This window comes from Dasypus novemcinctus, chromosome 8 (assembly GCF_030445035.2).
Source record: "Dasypus novemcinctus isolate mDasNov1 chromosome 8, mDasNov1.1.hap2, whole genome shotgun sequence".
NCBI lineage: Eukaryota > Metazoa > Chordata > Mammalia > Cingulata > Dasypodidae > Dasypus > Dasypus novemcinctus.
Genome location: NC_080680.1, coordinates 25135248 through 25157846, shown reverse-complemented (window position 1 = coordinate 25157846; position 22599 = coordinate 25135248). Strand labels below are relative to the sequence as shown.

The following is a 22599-nucleotide window of genomic DNA, read 5'->3' as shown; positions in this document are numbered from 1 at the left end:
TGGACATGGTGGCTGCTGGGGGTAGAGAATGGGAGGAAGAGATGAGATGTGGGGACTTTTTCGGGACTTGGAGTTGTCCTGGGTGGTGCTGCAGAGACAGTTACCGGACATTGTATGTCCTCCGATGGCCCATTGGGTGGAATGTGAGAGAGTGAGGGCTATGATATGGACCACTGACCATGAGGTGCAGCGGTGCTCAGAGATGTATTCACCAAATGCAATGAGTGTTTCATGATGATAGAGGAGATTGTTGTTATGGGGGGAGGAGTCGGGTGAGGGGAGTAGGGGGTATATGGGGACCTCATATTTTTTTAATGTAATATTTAAAAAATAAAGACAAAAAAATAAATAAATAAAGTCCAGCATCTGACCCTGCAATATCATTAAGGACAACTCAAAATCCCAAGAATGTCCCCACATCACATCTCTTCTACCCTTTCCCTACCCTCAGCAACTACTGTGGCCTCTTTCTCCACCTCGATGCTAAAATTTTTTCTATTACTCATCACAATAGTTTTATAGTAGAATATCAGTAAGTCCACTCTAGTTCATATTTTATTCCTCCATTCTGTGGACACTGGGATGGCGATGTTCCCTCCACCTCTAGATCAAGAGGGGGTTTAGATTCCACATGGATGATGGATGCAATTCCTCTGCTTATAGTTGTAGGCACTCTTGATTCCCTGGTGTGGTGGTTGACCATCTTCACCTCCCTGTTAGCTGACCTGGGTAAGACCAATGAACCAAAGAGTAGAAGCTACTACTCTGCTGAGGCTCAGGGCCCAGCTGGGACATGGGCAGTCCAGAGATGCAAGTCTTCTGAGTATGGACCATCCCTAGTGCCAACCACAGGTTCAGTGAAAGTGACAGAAGAGGCATGTGTAGAAAAGTCACATCTGAGTCCAGCTCCGTCACACTCAGGAGCACAAGTCCCAAAGTAGGGCCCTCTGCCATGGCACAGAACTCCAAATCCATCTGCCATGACCCTGTGGATTTCCGTAGCCTTCAGGAGAACCAGTACCTAGGGATGTATCTACTTTGGCTTTTTCTGGAGTCCTGCTGAGGAGTGCGTAAGCACGATCCTTCTGATGACCTCCCGACTCTTTTTGGAAGACTCTTACCATATCAACTCATTTGTCTCTAAAACTTTATTTTTTTCTTGCGGGTCATGTGATTAATTTAAACTGGCAAGAGTAAAGCAGAAGGCCAACTCTGAGGGTAGCTAAAGAGTGGAATCTTGGCAGTGGTTTTGCTGGTGGATCCCCCAGCCTGACAGACTGAAAAGGCTCCAGCGTGCTGGGTACCCCTAGACGTGAGGCTGCCTGCGGAAAGGAGGGCTTCTGAAACTGCTGTGTTCTCCTCACTTGTTCAAATGTCAACCCCCAGGAGACAGTCCAGCCGCCTGAGGAGAAAGGTGACAGGCAAGATGAGGGAGGGAGCCATCAGGGAAATTCATATCCAACCCACAAAGAGGTACAACTCCACACCCACTGGGACGGCTATAATCAAAAACCAGAGAATAGTAAGTATTATTGGCATGGGTGTGGAGAAACCGGAACGCGGCTCATGCACTGCTGTGGGAATGTGAAATGGGGCAGCCATTTTTGAGAAGATTCTCAAAAAGTTAAACATAAAGCTACCATATAACCCAGCAATTCTACTCCTACATGAATGAAAGCATATGTTCACACAACAACTTGTACATGAATTTCCACAGCAGCATTACTCAGTCAAAAAGTAGACACCACCCAAATATCCATCAGCTGATGAATGGATAAACAAAATGTGGTATGCCCAGCCCATGAAGTAGCATTCAGTCAAAAAGAGGAATGAAGCTCTGCATGCTGCACCATGGATGAACCTCAAAAGCATTCGGATAAGTGAAAGAAGCCAGGCACAAAAGGCCATGTATCATATGATTCCATTTATATGAAATGTCCAGAATAGGCAAATCTATAGAGACAGGAAGCAGATTAATGGCTGCCTGGGCTGGGAGGATGGAGGTATTGGGAGGTGATGGCCAAGGAGGATGGAATTTCTTTTCGAGCTGATGGAAATTTTATGAAATTGACTTTGGAGATGGAACCACAACTCTGTGAATGTAGCAAAACCAATGAATTGCATACTTTAAATGGGGGAATTGGGTAATTAAATGGGGGAATTGTACAATATATGAATCATATCACAATATGTCTGTTTAAAAAAAAAAAGATTTGGGAGGATCCCACTGAGAGACCCTGAGTAGCACCATCCCTCACTAAGAAAATGCACTTGGTCCCTCTTAAAAGTTTCCACCCTGGCCAGGGCTCAGTCACTAGACTAAGACCAGGGGTTGGTAGATTCTGCCAGGTCGCCTCCTCCCCTGCCTAGGAGATGACCAGTAAGACTGGATCGGAGGTGTTTTACAGAATATGATGTGCTGTACAAGTTCCTAGTAACAGGCTCAGTCAATCCCCAAATTGCCTACAGTCAAGGAGGAGGCGCAGCTGTGGGATCGAGAGCTGGCCCAGAGAAGCAGGGACCTGGGGGAGACAGCTGACTACGCCCTTACTGCTCTCAGCCTGGTAGGAAAACGGATAAAACCGAGCACTCTCCAGGCATCCAGAATGGAGAGAAGGGCTCTCAGGTATGTTGTGAAATACATGAAATTAACAATAAAAATGCTGACAAGCACTGAGGGGCCTTTTGGAAAGCCAGGAAAGCAAACCACTGCTTGCTGGAGGGGTGCATGCTTTCTCCGCCATTCATGAACAGACAAAACAAAGAGCTGCTGACCCTCTTGCTTTTGGCTTCATGCACAGTTTTCAGTTAGGATTCAAGGCGAGGAAGCGTTTCTGCCTCAGCACTTAAATAATTCACAGCTGCTCAGAATATCTACAGCGAATCCGGTTCAGGGATGAAGCCACTGCTGACGGGGCCATTGACAGAGCTGAGTGGGAGCTGCCACCTAAACCCCAAAGGGCAGGTACCACATCTACTTCCAAGCACCCAACCTCACCTGGAAGGCAGACACCTGCTGCTTTTGCAGGGCTCCTTTCCGAAGTTACTGCCCCAGGGGTTGACATTTCTAGGGATTACAGCTGAGGTCATTACTTGTTAAGGTCTCAGACAGACCTGGGTTCCTGGGTTCAAATTTCAACCCGCCACTTGCCAGCTGTGTGCCTCAGAGCAGGACACCCACCGTCTCTGTGGCTCATTTTCCTCACCTGTAATCTAGGGATATTAAGTCCCTCATCATAGGGTTGCTTCTGAGGGTCAAATGAGAAGAGAAGTGACAAGCACAGGGGCCGGCACCCGGTTAAGCGCTCAACAAATGTCAGTGATCACCGACGTTATTGTTATTATTACTTGGTGAAGGGTTTATTATTCTTTAGTTAACCAACATTTCTACGGAGGCACCTATGGCGATTCCAGGCACAGTTCTAGACACTGGGATGCCTCAGTATCCCTGCCCTCATGGAGCTTCCAGTCTAGTGGGGAAGACAGACAACAAACAGCCCCACAAATGAGTCAAGTTAATAAACAGCCATAAGTGTGATGCAAAAAGTGTCACGGTATTCCATCCACGTCCGCCGGCGGCCGTCCCAGGCTTCACCCACATGGCCTACGTCCTACCTGGAATCACAGCAGATCCTCCCCTTCCCTGGAGCCCCCCACCCGCCCCAGCTGACGCTGCTGCACCCTCCCAGAGCCCCTGATGGTGCCCCAGTGAGGGCGGGGTGCTGGCACTCAGCTTCCACACCCTCGCCCCACGCCTACATCAGACACCCCCAGGTTCAACCTCAGCTCTCCCAGCAGCAGCCCTTCCACCCCTCGGGGAAGTGAAGAGCGTCCTCTGGAGGAAAGAGGGACGGTGGCTCTTCCCCCAGCACCTCGGACCCCTCCCAGCACCCCCCATCCCCGTTCTCCCCAGGGGAGCAGGGGAACACCTGCCGAGTACCTTGAACAGGGAGGGGCCTCAAAGCGGGCAGGGCAGGTTCCAGCAGATGGGAGAGGGGTCCTTGCTCCCACCAGGCCCATGCCCACCCGTCTTGCCTGCCCATCCTCTCCTCTACCCACCAACGGAGATGGAAATCTTTCCTTTCCTTTCCTATTATTTATAACTTCAGGCTTGGGTCTCCTGTCCTTTCTTCCCCATGAATTTGAGTGACCTGGAGGAGAGACAGAAAGACTGATGCCCCCACCAGGATGGCTGGACAAGGACTTTTACTTCTTATTACATAAAATGTTTTTTTATGCATATATATATTTTTAAACGTCATGGGAATGTGGTGGAGGGTGGCCGGGAACACCATTTTAGAGGGATGAATCGGTGCATGTGACAGGACACGTAAATGCGTTGGTTTAATAAGTAAAATACTTGCTTCCTAGCTGACCAGTTGACTGGCTGGAGAAATGAGAAGGACTTTCCCAAACTCTCCTGCAAACAGGGGTGAGAGCAGCCACCGGGCTATGCCCCCGATTCCACCCTCTGGGGTGACGGTCACATCCTTCCCGAGTGTATCCCCGACCTTCACTCTGTGTCTGCGGAGACCAGGCCCCCGCGTGGGATCTCACAGTCACCATTCTAGGAAGGAATCTCACCCGGCAGATGTCTTCGGTGTTTCCCACTGCTCTTCACACTACTGAGAGAGCCGAATTTTAAGCAGGAACCTTGGGGGCAAAGGTGCCCTTGGAAGACACTCCAAGGCTGTGCAACACGGAGATGAGCCTAGAAAGGGGGAGAGCACGGGAGGATCTTCCTTTACTCCACACGCTCGCAAGCAGGGGCCACGGGAGACACAGCAAACTGGGAGGTGATGAGCATCCACCCAGCACAAGCGCAAACCCGCCAGAAAGAGCAGAGGAGCTTCAGGAAACAGAGATCCAAAGTGTGCTCCAACAGGTTTGGAAGGAAAAAAAAAAAAAATTGTGGGAGGATACACTGAAAAAATAACCTGCAGTGGCCTCAGAGGAGTAGGTCTCGGGGTCGGACGTGGGAGGATGGTTTGTCTGTCATTGGGTAATCTTTTGTATTTGAATTTGTGCCATGTGCTTTTAGAAAAATAATTGAAGAGAAAAGATATTCTCTCCAAAACAAATGGTAAAAAAAAAAAAACCCGCAGGCTTGAGAGATACTGTTTATTTATGAATAACTAAAGTTTTAGCTGTTAATTTCCTTCTAAATCTTTTTTTCATTATTACTTTTTTTGTTAGAGAAGTTGTAGGTTCACAGAAATATCATGCATAAAATTTGTATCATTTATTTCTAGGTAAAAAGAGAAAACATAGCAACATGAACCAAGCATACGTGAACAGCGTCTTACCAGGAGGTGGAAAGAACAAGAAAATGGGAATCCAGAGGCCCAGGGCGCAATCCCCTCCGTCACTCACCAGCTTAAGTGAGTCCCTTCCCTTCCCTGGACTCCAGATGCTCCATGAGGGGAAAAAATGCAGGTATAGGACTAAAAATCTAAAATCCTTTACAACTCTCCCCATCCTCTCTGGGAATAAAGACACACATATTTCTCTAAAAATGTTCTACTTTAAAATTACAAAAATAACACACACCTTCCAAAGGCTCAAATAGTGTAGAAGTACACAAAGCAAAGAGGAAAGTTTCCATTCCACTCTCCTTCCAGAGCTAACCGCTGTGAAGAGGCTAATGCTGAACTGTCCAATCCGGTGGCCGCTAGCAAAAGCAGCTATTTAAATTTAAATTTATTAAAATTACATAACTTTGAAAATTCAGTTCCTCGGTTACACTAGTCACATTTCAAGAGCCCAATAGCCACAAGATGCTGTTGGCTGCCATATCGGACAGCACAGATGAGAACATTTCCATCATGGCAAAAGTTGGACTGGACAGCATTTATCTCAAGGGCTTCGAGAGGCCTTTTTCAATTCTTTCTTCCTCTGTTCGACACATTTCCTGGAGACCCTACAACTACTTACATCAGTCCTTGGGCTGAGCTCTGGACTACTCTGCCAGGGGAGTGGGGGGGGGGCTGTTACCTTGGAAAGTTCCCCCAATTCCCTGGTCTATAATTAAGAAAGGATTGCTTCATCGCTGGGGTCGCCCCAACAGCATGTAGAAGTCTAAAACCTTAACTAAGGAGTTGCAAGCTCCAAAGACCCTTAGGGTGATACTTTTCAGAACCCAAGGTAACAAATCCAACCCATCTTACCTCTAGCTCTGAAAGTGTTCAATAGCCTTACAAACAAGTCTCCAGGTCATTTTGGCCCATATAAATCACACCTCAATGGGCTTGTCTCAATTACTGCTTAATAAATGGTGGCTGACTTGTCATCTAGACATCCTATGTCCACTCTGTTGTCTTCATAGTCCAAGCAGGTAATTGCCAACCAACTCCCCGCTGCTTATTATGGACTTCTCTGTTGACATATAAATGTATAATGCATTTTTTAAATTTTGCATATATAATCTAGATTTATTTCACTTTTGGAGACTGAAAATCTCTCTTAGAAATATCAATATTTAGACTGAAGAATAGTTCCAAAGCTCCCTAGGTGACAAGTATATTCATTCAATCAGGTCTGGATTATTAAAGAAGAGCAAGATTTCCAAAAGATGATGAGTCCATTTAAGTTACTGATGAGAAAACGCTGAGAGTTTCAGAGTAGAATTTATGTTCAGATCTGGAACTCGGGTGTGAGATTTGGACTGGAAATGTTAAGTCCTGTTAACATAGATGATAAACGAGGTCAAAGGATTGGAAGATATTGCCTAGGCAGAAAGACAGAAGTAAAGGAAGGGCTGGGACTGAGTTCTGAGGAGTTTCAACATTTAATGTTTCAGAAATAGCTTGCAAAATGTAAAAAGTGGGGCCAGAAATAATCCAAGAGACTACTGTGACCTAGGAGACCAGGACAAGATGGATTATAGAAGGAGGAAATCAGGGAGTTTGTAGAGGAATCCTGTAAGATGAAGAAGCATTCAGTGGATTCAGTAAGGGAGGTAATGAGCTTCTCAAGGGGAGTGGATGTAAGTGAAGAAGGCGCAAACCATATCAGAGCATTCAGAAGTGAGCGTTACTTGCTGCTCTGTGAAGAAGGTTGCCTCAACAGGCAGGAGAGTTGAAGTAATCAGGGAAGTAAAACTCACATACCAATAAAATTTAAGTATTTCAAGATAGTACTTTGATAGAAACAATGTATAGAAATTGACAGTATTTATAAATGGAAATGGGGTAAGGCCAGCTCACATCTCATCTTTTAGAGAACTCCCCAGATTCCAAAAAATAGGAGGGGGCTTGAGGTCAACTCAATTCTGAGATAAATTCCACAGAAAAGCAATAAAGCAATCGTCTATATAATGCATTCCTTGTTGTCCCACAAACAACATGGCTTTGCCAAAGCTCCACATTCTGCTATAATGCCCCTCTTTATCTAACTGCACCCCTCCCCAACACACTCCCCCAAATCATTAGCCAAACAACACCTACACATTCTTTAAAACTCATCTCAGACACTGCCTACTGCAGAAAGACTTCCCTGACCTTTCAAAGGTTGGATTAGGAATCCCCAGTGGCTGCTCCAGAATTTCCACATAGGAAAGATTGAGAGTAAAAATCTGATAGGAAACGTGGGGCGGGGGGGGATGGTGTTAGATGATTTTCTTGAAACTACATTTTATAGCAAGGTATGGTTTTTTCTAAGATATTTGCAATAAAAATAGTAATTCCTTAAAAATGATCTTATTCACATTCACATATGATTAAGAAAATATCAGGGAAGTAGACTTGGCCCAATGGATAGGGCGTCCACCTACCACATGGGAGGCCCGCAGTTCAAACCCCGGGCCTCCTTGACCCGTGTGGAGCTGGCCCACGCGCAGTGCTGATGTGCACAAGGAGTGCCCTGCCACGCAGGGGTGTCCCCCGCGTAGGGGAGCCCCACGTGCAAGAAGTGCGCCCCATAAGGAGAGCCGCCCAGAGCGAAAGAAAATGCAGCCTGCCCAAGAATGGCACCACACACATGGAGAGCTGACACAACAAGATGACGCAACAAAAAGACATTTCCGGTGCCGCTGATAAGGATAGAAGCGGTCACAGAAGAACACACAGCAAATGGACACAGAGAGCAGACAACTGGGGGTGGGGGAGGGAGGGGAGAGAAAAAATAAATAAATAAATAAATAAACCTTTAAAAAAAAAGAAAATATCAATGATCCATTTTAAAGAATATCATTTTTGGAGTGACTAGAGATTAAAGTGCTGTTCGGTCTTCCCTGAGGCCACACTTTGGCTCTACTACCATCTGCTCTGGGTGCTCTAATAAAACCCTGGTGTCTTCTATCACAGTAATGCCACTTGAATCTGGTTATGTGTCTGTCTGTCTCCTCTACAAGACCAGCAGGAGCCATAGCCTTACCTATCTTTGCATCTTTTGTACCCATAACAACAGTACCCAACAGAGTTGCTCAGTAAATGTTTGCTGGATAGATGGATGATAGATGGATGGATGTTTGGACAGGTGGATGGATGGATGGACGGATGGATGAATGGATGGGAAAATGGGTGGGTGGGTGGATGAATGGATGGATGGATGAACGGACAGACGGAAAGGTGAGAGGAGACATTTTCTGCGTATCCTTAAGTCTTTGAGAAAGACTAAAATCTCCTGAGGGTAAAGACCTTGACCTCAATATGTATCTAATCCCCCTCCCTCCCTCCTTCCTACCCTTTCTTCCTCCCTTCCTCTCTCTTTCTCTGTCTCTCCCCCTACTTCATTTCCAATAACACCCAGAAAGTGAGAAAAAGGCCGGCATTTCCCAACCAGTGAGTGTACTAAAGAAAGGTTAGGGGAAAGAAAGGGAATCTTTAACAATACATATTGGATAATAGCATTAAATGCTTCCCTTTCTCTAATGGAGATACAATTTGGAGATAAACCTAAACCACCTTCTTCTCTGTGGCATATGATTAAAATCTGCTTTGTTCTTCTAATTTGCTATTCTCAAATTACCACACTGCTGCTGGCGCTGCAAACTCAGACTTCGTGGCTGCCCTTGAATTCCTGTACAACTTTTCCTCCTTTTTTCTCCTTTTAATCAGCACTGAACCAACAAGATTCCGTCTACACCTGGTAGAAAAACTCCGTCTCCAAACCAAGAGACAAACAATGTCACCTGAGGTGGCTCCCCAGTGCACTGATGACCTCCAACAGAAAGACATCTCCTTCAAGGTTTGAAAACACAGGAGGTGAAGGTATCCTTGAAAAGGCTCCAGGTGATAGGAAAAAACCTCAAGTGTTTTTCTGCGTGACTCAGGAGATTTTATCACTCATATGCTGGAGCCTTCAAAACAGAGATCTTAACATGGATGCAGCTGGTGCCTAACCAAAGACCATTTTGTTTTTGTATTTTTCTAGAGCTCCTCAAACCAAAATACCATGGTCTGGGATTGCTAACAATTCCATTCCAGAGCCAATCTCAAAACTAGAACATAAACCGTCTTAGAAGACAGAGAATTCTACTGACATCACCCATCCTTTTTTTTTTTGTAATTTCTACAGCATTAATTTGAAATTTACAAGCAATGTCTGACCCAAGCCAAACATACAAAAGGAAAAGGGAGATATCTTTCAATTATCTAATTAGATTAAATGACAAATATTCAGAAATTCATGGTAAGCTGATGATAATTTTTGCTTGGATGTACATTCAGCCCCACACTGACTAAAAGAAAGTAGGGAAGAACTAAAAGTATGTCCTTGGATGACAGTCCTAAGACAGCATCTGCTTTCTTTACCCAGAAATGTGGTCAGTGCTTTTCTCCTTGTGCTATTAAAAGACTGTCCGTGGGAAAGGATTCCATCACCTAGACTACCAAGGAAAATTCTAAAACAAAATAATAGTAATTATGAGTGGACTAGGAGCAAACCGGAAATAAAACACCATAGCTATCCCATCTTAATTTTGCTACATAGGTAAGTCCTTAGGCAAATCATGTTACATCTCTGGATCTCAATTTAATCGCCTGGCTAATACACATTTTTTTATACTACTCAATGACATTTAGAGAAATACAAGTAAAGAAAAAAAGTTGCTGTTAAACAATCCAAGAAATACCCACTACCACCTATCATACAGATACAGATCCCAAGGATTAGCATTATTTTCAAAACAGTGGGCACATTCATTAGTAAAGCAATTGTGGTTGAAAGTTCACATTTTAAATGCAAAAGCTCTGGTTCAGTTGATCCTTTCAGGACCAATGTTTATCACCAAGGCCTAGAGCTTTAAGGCTTCTGAGATGAGACATAATAAACCAAATCCTGATTGGTTAACATGCTTATTGCTTTCCCTTGCCACAGAATATTCATGTTTCAAACCTTAGCATAATGAAATATATTCAGACAAACTCTATTTTATGTCTAAGATCCAGGCCATTAAGTGACTAATATTAGAACTATTTCTCTAAGGGATTTTTCAGAACATGAATTCATTTTAATTAATATTCGCAATAATCCCTTGGAAACTAAGTAGAAAACAAAATTTACTGTAGGGGATAGGTGAGATATAAATAAATATTAAAGAAAGGATAAATTGTTGCAGCATAACTTGCAAAGCTGCTCCTCATACAACACAGTTATTTTAATTTTGTACCACAGTTATATATTAACCAATGTATTATCTATTTAATGGTTGTGTTCTAGGATAACTGACCTAGACTGAAAATCCTGTGCTTTGGAACTCATTTTAAAGCTGACAGGAGCCTTTTTTCCTTTGCTACTCCATGCTAGGACATGAGGATTAAGGATAGGAAAATGCTTTCCCACTGATAACCCTGAAGGGCTGCCCTATTTGCAGAAGAAAAGGGAGACCATCTCTTGCTCAGGACCAAGCTGCCTAACAATGGAAAACTGACCACGTGCCCTTGGAAAGCGTTTCAGAACTCAAAATCCATTGGTTTGATTTACCAAGGGTGTCCCAAGCAGAAATACAAACAATGAAGGAAACTGGATCATTCATATCACCTGGTTCTACCACCACTTGCATGAACACAAATGCGCCCCACCCCACCCCCAACTGGGTCTCCAAGCTAGACCTCTCTGTTGACTTTCACTTCTAGTAGCCAACTGTCTACTGGGCATTCTCCACGCAGATGCCCTACGGACACCTCAAAATCAACATGCCCAGGACAGAATTCATCATCTCCTCCCCCAACCAGCTTCTCCTTCATTCTATTTTCTCAGGGCCCAGATTCATCGGTATGCTTAGAAGAGCCCCATGCTTTGTTGAATGGTCTGCTGTCTTCATTTTGAGTTTCTTAACTCTTTAAACAAGAGGTCCCCCATTTTCTATTCTGTACACGGGCCCCATAAATCATGGGGCCAGTCCTGTGTCTGCTGGTGAGTGGCCTCATCAATACCCCTGTCACCCAAACCAACCATCTGGGACTAATTCCAGATTCCCCCTTCCTAAAACCCCATATCCAGTCCTACTCTTCCACACCCAGGGTTTTATACCTGCTGACACTGCTTGGAATGCCTCTTACATCTGCCACAGTTGATTTCCATGTGTCCTACAACTCTTAATCAAGTTTCAGCTACACCGGAGACATCTACTGGTGCCCCACATCTGATACAGAGCTTCCTCTTGGTCCTCCACCTGAACAAACCTGTCTCAACACTTATTTTGTCTTCACGTCATTATCTTACTTGTCTGTCTTTATCAGCCTCTTGGTGGCTGATTTTACTTTTTCTTGTTATCTCTAGTTCCCAGCTCTGTGCTAGGCACAGAAAATCTTTAATATTCATAGGATAAGAGCGATGTGCCTTCAAAAAAGTTTACTAATTCACTTTTTTTTTAAGATTTATTTTTTTATTTTTTCTCTCCCCTTCCCACCGCCCCCCAACCCCAGTTGTCTGCTCTCTGTGTCCATTTGTTGTGTGTTCTTCTGTGACTGCTTCTATTCTTAGCAGCGGCGCCGGGAATCTGTGTTTCTTTTTTGTTGCGTCATCTTGTGTCAGCTCTCCGTGTGTGCAGTGCCATTCTTGGTCAGGCTGCATTTTCTTTCGCGCTGGGAGGCTCTCCTTACAGGGTGCACTCCTTGCGTATAGGGCTCCCCTACGTAGGGGACACCTCTGCATGGCAGGGCACAGCACTCCTTGCGCGCATCAGCACTGCGCATGGGCCAGCTCCACACGGGTCAAGGAGGCCCGGGGTTTGAACCGCAGACCTCCCATGTGGTAGGAGGATGTCCTATCCATTGGGCCAAGTTGGCTTCCCATAATTCACTTTTGAAAAACAGAATTGTGTGACTCAGACAATACTCTTCTGGGTTAAAATGAGCTTCATTTTTTTTTCCTAAAGTGGTCCTCTCATTCCCTTCCTGTATCCTTGGGGAAGGCCAACAAACCAAACAGTTCCAGAGCTTATGTTACACCTAGAATGCATTTTGCACTATCCTCCAGAGTCACTGTCCCTTGGGGTAATGTCTGCAGGTGAGAACAGCTGGGTCCCCATGCTTCTTGGGGTTTAGAGTCACTGATGACTTATACATAATGACATGTTTGTGCCGAGATGTGGGCAGAATTCATCTGTGATGCCACCCAGAGTCCAATGCACAGGAAAGCAAGAGTGCAAAGTGTGGCCCAGAGGGATGAGAAGGCTCTTGCTAACCCTAGCCCTCATTTGTTCTCACAGACACTGAACATTTCATCAGATTTGCCATCATAGGAAATCCTGATGGAAAAACAATCTCCTGATTTGATTGGGGCTGGGAGTCAAAAAAGGATCATTTCATCCCCAGCATCAGAGTCTAATCAGCTCTTCAGTCTACCTACAATAGACAGCCCTGAATGGATTTATTTATTCACTTATTCACTCACTCAAACATTTGTTAAACATTTAGAGGGAAATAGTCTGGGTGAGGCACTATAGAGGGAAAGAAGGGCCAAAAAAGAATATTAAGAATATTATTATTAAACAACAAAATATTAAATCCCCATCCTGGGGAGTCCTGCTATGTTCTTAGATTGAGTGGCAGAAAGCTCTAGAGAACACAGGCAGTGCCTAATAAAAAGAAAACAGACCAGGGAGGCGGCTATGGCTCAATCAGTTGGGTTCCCATCTACCATATGGGAGGTACTGGGTTCACATCCCAGGACCTCCTTGTGAAGGCAGGCTCACCCGCACACTGCAGAGAGCTGCCAGCCCAGGCACCCCAGAGAGCCAACTCAACAAGGTGACACAACAAAAAAGGGAGACAAGCAAAAACACAGAAACGTGCACAGTGAATGAACACAGAGAACAGACAGCAAGCAAGTTACAAGGAGGGAGGGGAAATAAATAAAAATAATAAATACAGACACAGAACGCACAGTGAATGGACAGAGAGAGCAGACAGCAAGCAAAAAGCTGCAAGGAGGGGGATAAAAAATAATAATAATAAATAAAAAGAAATAAAAAAGAAAAAGAGAACAGACAATACACCAAACCTTCTATATAAATGCTAAATGTTTGTACTTCTGACCTTCACTCTCATAAAATTGAACTTAGCCTAATAACTATTGCATAAAAGTTACCTCCTGCAAGCTTCCTTGTTACTCACATGTGGCCTCTCTTTAAGCCAAAACTCAGCAATAAACTCATTACCTCCCCTCTACCACCTGGCATGGGACATGACTCCCAGGGATGAGCCTCCCGGGTATCAAGGGATTCTTACCAAGTGCCAACCAATGATGCATTTGGAAGAAGACCTTGACCAAGAGGGGTAAACATTAAAGACAAAAGAGTTTTTACAGATAAGAAATTTCAAAGTGAGTTGGGTTGATATTCCAGCAGTTACACTTATGTACATCTCAGGTGAATCTTACTGTCACTGTGAACAAAGCCTCAAACAGCGATGCTCCCGAGGGCTCTAGAGACATCTAGACCCTATAAGCAAGGCATACAACCCCATGAAATCAGCACCCTATCAGTGGGGCTTACATTGGAATATATGATAACCTATTTCCCCAATGTAACAGAGTTAGACTCATCTACAATTTCCCTACACATATCTTCAATCCCCTTTTCTTTGAACATATAAATAGCACTATGCCCATTAAATATATGTCCCAGAGACTTAAGTCTTTGGTCTGTTCATATGCCAGTTGAGCCCTAAATGTCAGAAGAGTTGCAGCCAACACCCACTCTCCAGTTCACCAAACTCACCCAGGACAACTAAAAAAATGATGATCATGGACAACATCCATCCTGAAAAGCAAAGAGTATCACAACTGCAAGCAAAATAGTTCCTTCCATCTGCCCCATAAGATCTAAGCTTCCTCTCAGTCTGAAGCAGAGCAGGCATCACCATCCCAAAATCCTCAGGATTGAGGAATGAGAAAACATAAGAGGGGAGTGTTATTGTAGTAACAGAAGAATGTGTGATATTAATATAAAGATATTTGTTACCACAGGTGAGGGGAGTGGGAGGAAGGAATAGATGGAGCATAGGGCATTTTAAGGGCATTGGAATTCTTCTGCATGATACTGCAATGACAGATATAAGCCATTATATGTTTTGTCAAAACCTATAAAACTATATGGTACAAAGTGTAAATCATAATGTAAACTGTATACCTGGGTTAGTAGCAAGATCTCAATATTAGTTCATCAATTATAACGAATGTACACACTAATGTAAGATGTTATTAATAGTGGAAAATGTGGGAGAGGGGTTACAGTATATGTGAATCCCCTATACTTTTGACATAACTTTTCTGTAATCTAAAACTTCTTTAAAAATGAAGTTTATTATATGAAAAATAAGAATATTATTATTGTGACAGATTCATTCCATGAATGCCTTTCTGCTCAACTGTGGTCCGCAGACAAACAGCATCAGCTCCACCTGGAAGCCTGTTAGAAATACTGAGTCTCAGATCCTTCCCCAAAAGGCTTCCCAAGTCAGAATTCGATTTTAACAAGTGCAGGAAAGATTCGCATAAACACTAGTGACTGAGAAGCACTTACTCATGTACCCCTCCCTAGCCTGAATTAAGTTCAAAACCTCAGCTGCACAGAAACAGATGTGGATCAAGCAGCTGGGCACCCGCCTACCTCATGGGAGGTCCCAGGTTCAGTTCCCAGTGCCTCCTAAAGACAAGCAAGACAGCAAACTGATACAATGAGAGACACAACAAGCAGGGAGCAGAGGTGGCTCAATGATTGGGTGCCTCCCTCCCATATGAGAGGTCCCAGGTTCAGTTCCTAAAAAAAAGAAGATGGGCAGAAAGCAGACAGTGAGTGCAAACCACAAGGTGGTAGGGGAGAAATAAATAAATTAATCTTAAAAAAAAAAAAAAAAAAAAAAACCTCAGCTGCAAAACTTGCCCTAATGGCTCTTGAGCATAAATCTTCATGTCCTTGGATTAGGCAATAATTCCCTAAATATAACACCACAAGCAATGAAAGGGAAAAATAGATAGACTGGACTTCATCAAAATTTAAAACTTCCATGCTGCAAAGGACACCATCAAGAAAGTGAAAAGACAACCCAGAGAATGTGATAAAATATTTGCAAATCTTATATTGAATAAAGGGGCTTGCATCCAGAATACATGAATAACTCTTACAAATCAATAATAAAAGATTAAAAAACACTTTAAAAATGGGCAAAGGATCTGAATAGATTTCTCCAAAACTTTCTCCAAAAATCATTTCTCCAGAAACGATATACAAATGACCAGTAAGTACATGAAAAATGCTCAACATAATTAGTCAAGAGGGAGAGGCAAATCAAAGCCAAAATGAGATGCCAATTCATACTACAAGCACAACAATAATCAAAAAGACAGGTAATAGCAAGTGTTGGTGAGAATATGGAGAAACTGAAATGCTGATAAACTGCTGGTGGTAATGTAAAATGGTATAGCTGCTTTGGAAAACAATTTGCTAGTTCTTCAAAAGGTTAAACATAGAGTTACCACATGGTGCAGCAATACCATTCCTAGGTAAATACCCAAGAGAACTGAAAACATATGTTCACACAAAACTCTGTAAACAAATATTCATAGTAACATTATTCATGAGAGCCAAAAAGTGGAAACAACCCAAATGTTCATCAACTGATGAATGAATATTAAAAATGTGGTGTATCCGTGCAATGGAATAGTATTTGGCAATAAAAAGCAATGAAGTACTGATACATTCTACAACATGGATGGACTTTGAAGCAGTTCTCTAAGTGAAAGAAGTCAATCACAAAAGACCACCTGCTATATGATTCCACTTATATCAAATATCCAGAATAGACACATCTATAGAGACAGGATGTAGACTAGTGGATGTCTGTGGCTGGAAGGTTTGGGAGAAATGGGGGGCGGAGGTGACTACTAATGGTTCCTTTTGGGGAATGATAAAAATATTCTCAATTTGTGATGAAGGTTAGCAACTCTGGAATATATTAAAATTGTACACTTCAAGTGAGTAAATTGTACAGTATGTGATTTATATTTCAATAAAATTATTATCCAAAAAAGGCAAAAATCTTAATATTATCTGAAAATAGTATGTGCCTCATAGACCCTTACAAGAGTTTCATTCAGGGGTCCCAGAACCACACTTTGAGAAAGACTGACCTAGACAAATCATCTAGAGTGATTATTGAGGGTTATCTTCCTAGCAGCCATTTCCCCCTTCCTCCTTCTGGAGAGAGCCCTGATTATTAGATACTCACTTGCCCCCACTCATCCCACCCCAGGCAGATCCCATGCCATAAAGGAAGCTGATCCTACCCTGACGCTCTGGGTCAGGCTCTGGTTGCCTAATCGCACATTCTCCTCCCCGCCCTCCTTCTCAGTCACTGGTTCAGGGTTGGGCACGTGCTGTAGGTGATCCGGTCAGAATGACCCTAGGACCTTTGCTTGGATTACTGGGCTAGAAGTGGACTCTCACTTTCCCTGAAGGTTGTCCTGTGAAAATGTGAGCACTGGCACTGTTATAACCACCTCAGTACCAGTCTGAGGATAAAGGCATCATCTCCGTTGCCCAGAGAAACAGAGCTCCAGTCCCTGAATTAAGCCCTTAACTTGGAACTTCTGGATATAAGAGCCAGTTAATTTCCTTAATGTTAAAGCCAGTCTGAATTAGAATTTGTCACAATGCAGTTAACAGCATCTGAGCTGATACACAGTCCAGCAGTATTGCATTCTCTCGGCAGTCAATACACTTTGCCTTTGCTTTGAAGACATCAAGAGATAAGATCTTAGCAGACCATTGAAATAACACTTCTTTTTTTCAGGATATTCTTAATATAAAGAACTGGTCCATGTAATCTAAAGCTAAAAGCATCGGAGCTGGGCCAGAGTATTTAACAAACTCTCTCCCCCTTCTATTCCTTTTGTGTCTGATTTGTGTAGACTCTGAATGGCATTCTAGATGAGTTTGATAAAGCACTGAATTGTCCTTATTTTTTCTTTTTTTTTAAGGTACTGGGGCCAAGGATTGAACCTAGGACCTAGTATATGGGAAGCCAGTGCTCAACCATGAGCCACATTGGCTCCCCTGAAGTGTCCCTATTAGCAGAAAAGGTATGGCTTCAGCTGGACCTAGGGTGTATGTCACCAGCAGAATAATCACGGGGCCCTTGTGTGTGCTTGAATGTGGTCATTCAGTTCCCCTTCCAACAGATAAGAAGTTCAGGAACCATGGAAATTACACACACACACACACACACACACATACACACACACATCTTTTTTTTTTCCAACTAAATTGATTAGAATTGTATGCTACATTTGGGTGATGTTTTAACATTTACAAAATACTTTAATATACATCATCTGAACAACCCAGTGGAAACTGGCAATTGAGGAATTATTGGATCCATGTCATATATGAAGAATGGGAAGCTCAGTAATTTACTTAAGGTCTCACATAAATAGAAAGGGATGGAGTTTGGGATTAAAGTCATTTGATTCTAAATCAAAGCCTTTCCACTCCTTGGGATTATCTCCAAAATACCTATACGTACTATGAAAAGAGCAGCCAACATTTTTTCAGTTCCTCTATGGACTAAACACTTGACATATATTTCTCATTTAATCCTCCCAAGTCCAAGAAGTCTGTGCCATTATTATCCCCACTTTACAGATGAGGAAACTGAGGCCCAAAGAGGTAAAGTGACTTGCCCAAAGTTCAAACCCAAGGAAGTAGAGCTCGAGAGCATGAGCTCTCTACCACCTACTCTCGTCTTACTATCTGTTTGGAATTCCTCACCCAGCCTGCTGCAGAGTGCCCTCCCGGTCAGACCCTCCTTTTGGTAAAGAATACACATTTGGGAGCTCATGCTCACACCATTAAATGATAAGATGGGGCTTCCCGAGTCAGCCCTAGAACCCAGAAAAAGAAAAGGAGCCAGTGACTTTTGGCATCTCCCACTGGAAATAGCTAGCAGGCTGCCAAGACTGGAGACTGGGTTGTTTGAAAGGTTCTTTAGCCAAAACACCACCAAAACTATATATTATGGAAAAGGAATATTTAAAAATTAATAAAAATTTAAAAGCCATTGTTTTGCAAAAGCTATTTCAAATCATCAATTTGGTGAGAGATGCAAAGATCCTGGGGTAGGGCTGGAAAGGCAAGAGGAATGAGTACTCTGTCCCTCTGCCACGGCCCCACCGCGCTGTGGAAGGCACACTGAAGAGCAAGAAAACACAAGTCCCTTCACTGACAGACTCCACGAACTAAGGCACAACCAGGCAATCCCACCTTGGCTTCTGGCTTAGTTCAGACTTTATCTTTCGGTGCACAGGCATAATTTGCAGTGCTACAGTCTGAAATACAGTAATATGGTATGTAGAATCTAACAGCTCATTTACAAGTCGAGTTTCCTTGAAAGCAAATACTATGTTGGCTTGATGGGGGAAGGGGAGAAGGGAGATGGTCCCAGTGACCTTCCGGATGTGGCATTCTCGTCAACTCTGGCATGCCAGCCTTCCTGCCAGTCTCTGGACACGTTACGTTTACAAACTGGCAGGAAGGGTCACTCTGGCCGGTTCAGATTATGCCTCCTAACATTTGGACCAGTCCCTGGTTCAAAGCCCACACCTTGGATTTACCTCCTCCGGAATCTGTCATTTCACCAAGAGTTCAAGCACCATAACTATAGGGTAATATATCAAAGGCAAACATAGGCTTTTGAATCCAGACAATCCTGGTTTGGAACTCAAGCTGCTCAACCCCTTCAGAGAGATGTGGCCTTGGGCAAGTCACCTACACTTGTGCTTCCCTTTTCCTATCCACAGGATGGGAAGAATCCCCATCTCACTCGTAGGTAGCTGTAACCTGTGTGAAGGGCCAGCACACAAGAGATGCTCGACAAATGACAGCTACACCCATTCACAAGGTCCCAAAGAACAAACCTGAAGTTTCCTAACATCCCTTGAATCCATCAGCTACAGCCACCTCCAGAACTTTGCCAGAGGAACCTGTTTTCGCAGCTCATTTTTCTTTCGAACTGACATGCATACTCACTAAGGAACCCAGCCTGATGAAGCATGGCTGTTCGAGTTTCCCCACTTATTCTAAGCACTACCAGCAGCACTCCTCGCACTCTAGAGTGATGGGGTGACTAACACATGTTGGGTCGCTGCACTGCTCCAACAGCCCCGGAATCAGGCAGTCCCCAGACTCAGGGCTGCTACTGCAGTCAGGCAGGCCCAGGTGAGGGACAGGATGTGCAGGACAGCCCCTGTGCCCCTTTAACGTCACGATTCTATGGGAGGAAGGGAATAAAGCAAGGAAGAAGGAAGGAAGGAAGGCAGATAGATTCTCTCAGGGCATGTACTGGTGACTCCAAATTGTTAAAAAAAAATAAAAAAAAAAAAAACCTTTCCATTCTTGCTCTAAACGAAAGGAAATTTTTTGGTGACCCGATATCCCAGAAGTGAAATTTCAGCTCCTGGACTTGTAATACTTTTGGGTGATATGAGGTCCAAAATTATCAAAATAAAATCACTGAATTCATTTCACTTGGTTAAATGATAATCACCATTTGGGAAGAGAAGGGGGCAGAAAGAGGTGTGCCACACAACGAAATGTTTGGGTTTTTGTTATTTTAAGCAACACAAAGTCAACATTCTGGAATGCAGCATTTTAACTTCTTTGGCATCAGTTGGACCATACAAATGCTAACTTTCCAAATGGTTATTAACCAGGCTGGTTAAATGTATTGTTTCCCAGAACACCAGATAATGAACACAGGTCCTTTTGGGAAAGTTTACCTCTGCTAAGGAAGACTGGCCTTGAGGGGCGAAAAAAACAATAGTGTCAATTCCAGGTGCCTCAGGGCAGGCGGAGGGTTGTGGGAGCAAAGACCTCACTCCGCAGGCTCACTCCAGTGCTCCTGGTCCTTCCATCATCTCCATCTTCACTGCGGGCCAAACAGCCTGTGCCTTCGCTTTAGGACTCTGAGCAAAGTGCACAAACGGCTCTCTCTGGATGACAAGACAGCACGGGTCAAACCTTTCTGTGCAACCCTTGCGGCAGCAGAAAAACTGCCTATCCTGCTAATCTCTTTATTATTAAGTTTAGCAGCACTGCTTAGCTGGGAATGAAATTCAAGATCCTCCGGAAACTTGAGGGGGAGCCTACTTTTCTTGGGAGATCATGGGCTACCATAATCCTGCCTTGAAACTTGCCCAGCTGTCAGCTGACAAATTCGTGGGACTATCCCCATTTCACAAACTCCCACTGGCAAGAGAGCCAGGGAAAGCCCTTTCATTCAAGCAGCCCAGAAGCGGATTCCTGCCGCTGGGAGACGCTGCCCCCACTCACCTCCCGCCGGAACGCGGAGGTGTGGCCAGTATTAAAAAATAAACCAACAAAAACTCAAAACAGCTCAGTCCTGGAGTTTCAAGACTCGGGTAGGTGAGAAGAAATCCCGGGGGGCAAATAACAAAATAGATTCAAAAGTTAGACGCTAATAGTGCTGAGCCCCGACACGACCCCTCCGCACCGAGCGGAGCATCTTTGGGGTCGTGGAAGACGGGCACACACCTGCCTACACACGCGCGCGCCACAAGTACGCGCGCGCGCACACACACACACACTCGCCCTTGCAGCTCATGCTAGATCTTCTGCAAGCCCAAAGGCACTTAGTAGCCAAGGATGGGGCTGCCCCCCAAGACACCGCCCTCTCTTGCTACCTGGGCGAGAACGAATGTCCACTAAAACTCCCAGGAACGCTTGTTTCGGGCACCCAGGTCCTGCAGGGTTCCTTCCCTGCCCGCCTCACAAGCCCTCTTCCTCCCTCTGAAACACTCAGACTTTACATGATTCCTTTCGAGGCAAGTACAGTTCGCGCACGCCCCATCCCTGAAGACTGAAGCCCAAGCCTGCCTGGCCTCTCTCACTCCCTGGAAACTTCACCGCCGCCCCACACGGAGAAGCACAAGCTGGCAGCGGGCGGCAAGGAGCGGAAAGCGGGTCCCTGGGGCCGTGGACACCCCTGGAGCCAGGGCGCGGGAGAGAGAATTCAGGCAACCCGGGCTGGTGCATGCTTTCTCCACGTGGAGGAAGGGAGCAAGGAGTGTGGGCGGCATGCAGGTGCCCCTCTTGGCTCTCGGAGCTCCTATTTCCCGTCATGGTAGGGGACTGAGAGGTCAGAGCGCCCCCGGAGGCAGCTGCCCCGCGTCCCCCAGGCTGGGCGCAGCGAGACGTGCACACCGGCCAGGGCGCCAACGACGCTCGCTGCTGGCGCCTGCCCGGGCCGTGCCCCCAGCCCAGGTTAGGGCTCCCGGCGCCAGGGCGCGGAGGAAGCAAAATCTAGCTTTGTAGCAGGGACCTCCCCCCCCTCCGCCAGTGGATCCCTCGCTTCTGGCCGCGTGCGCCCACCCGCAAAGGCCCCCCACCCTGCCCGGCGCGCGCCCCGCGCCGCCCGCACCTGGATGTGGCAGGAGATCTCCGAGTCGTCCAGCAGCCGGATGGTGCATTTCATCTCCTGGCTGAGCGATTTTATGCTGGAGCTCCGAAAGTGAATCATCTTCATGGTCCTGCTGCCTCTCGGCACACAGCGGCAGGAGGCGAACATGCACCGCGGCCGGGAGGAGCGAGCGGGAGGCTCTCGGCCGGCGCTGCGCTCGCCCGCGCCGACACACTCACTCGCCAACACACTGGCGCACGCACCGTCCCGGGCGCCCGGGCGCGGCTCTCAGCCCGGGGACAGCGGCGGCGTCGGGCGCCTGCGGCCACACATGCCGGGGCGCACGGGCGGGTCCTCCCCTCCCCCTCCCCCGCCGCGCCCGCTCCTTCCCCGCCTCCCGCCCCCGCGCGCGCTCGTGCGCCTCCCTCCGCCCCGGCTGGCTTCGCCGAGGATGCCCCGAGCCGGCGACCCCGGGCGGCCGCGCGCCGCGCACGCTCCCACGCGTGCCGAGCCGCGGGAGCGGGAGGCGGAGGGACTGCTGGCGAGGGTGGCCCCGGCGCCCCGGTGGTGGCCTGCTCTGCCGCCGCCGCCACTGCGTCAGGCTGGGCCCGGCCGCCTCCCTCCGGCCTCCCCGCCTCCGCCCTCCCCCGGTTGCGGGCGGCCGCGAGCGCTCTGATTCCCGGCAGCGCTGGCCCCTGCTCCGACTCCCACCCGCGCCGGGCAGCGCCCTCCTAGGCTC

General features: G+C 45.8%; 1 protein-coding gene across 2 annotated transcripts in view; it reads right to left on the bottom strand.

The window, feature by feature from the left end:
• FRMD3 (FERM domain containing 3) overlaps positions 1 to 22235 on the bottom strand; it is a 293104-nt gene extending 270869 nt beyond the window's left edge. Inside the window, exon 1 of one of the 2 annotated variants that reach the window (XM_004449475.5) lies at positions 21882 to 22235. In XM_004449475.5, the coding sequence (XP_004449532.1) occupies positions 21882 to 22028 (147 nt within the window). In that variant the 5' untranslated portion in view covers positions 22029 to 22235. The remainder of the gene's footprint in view (positions 1 to 21881) is intronic. The other variant, XM_004449476.5, reaches the window with a different exon arrangement.
• Positions 22236 to 22599: the final 364 nt, after the last annotated feature.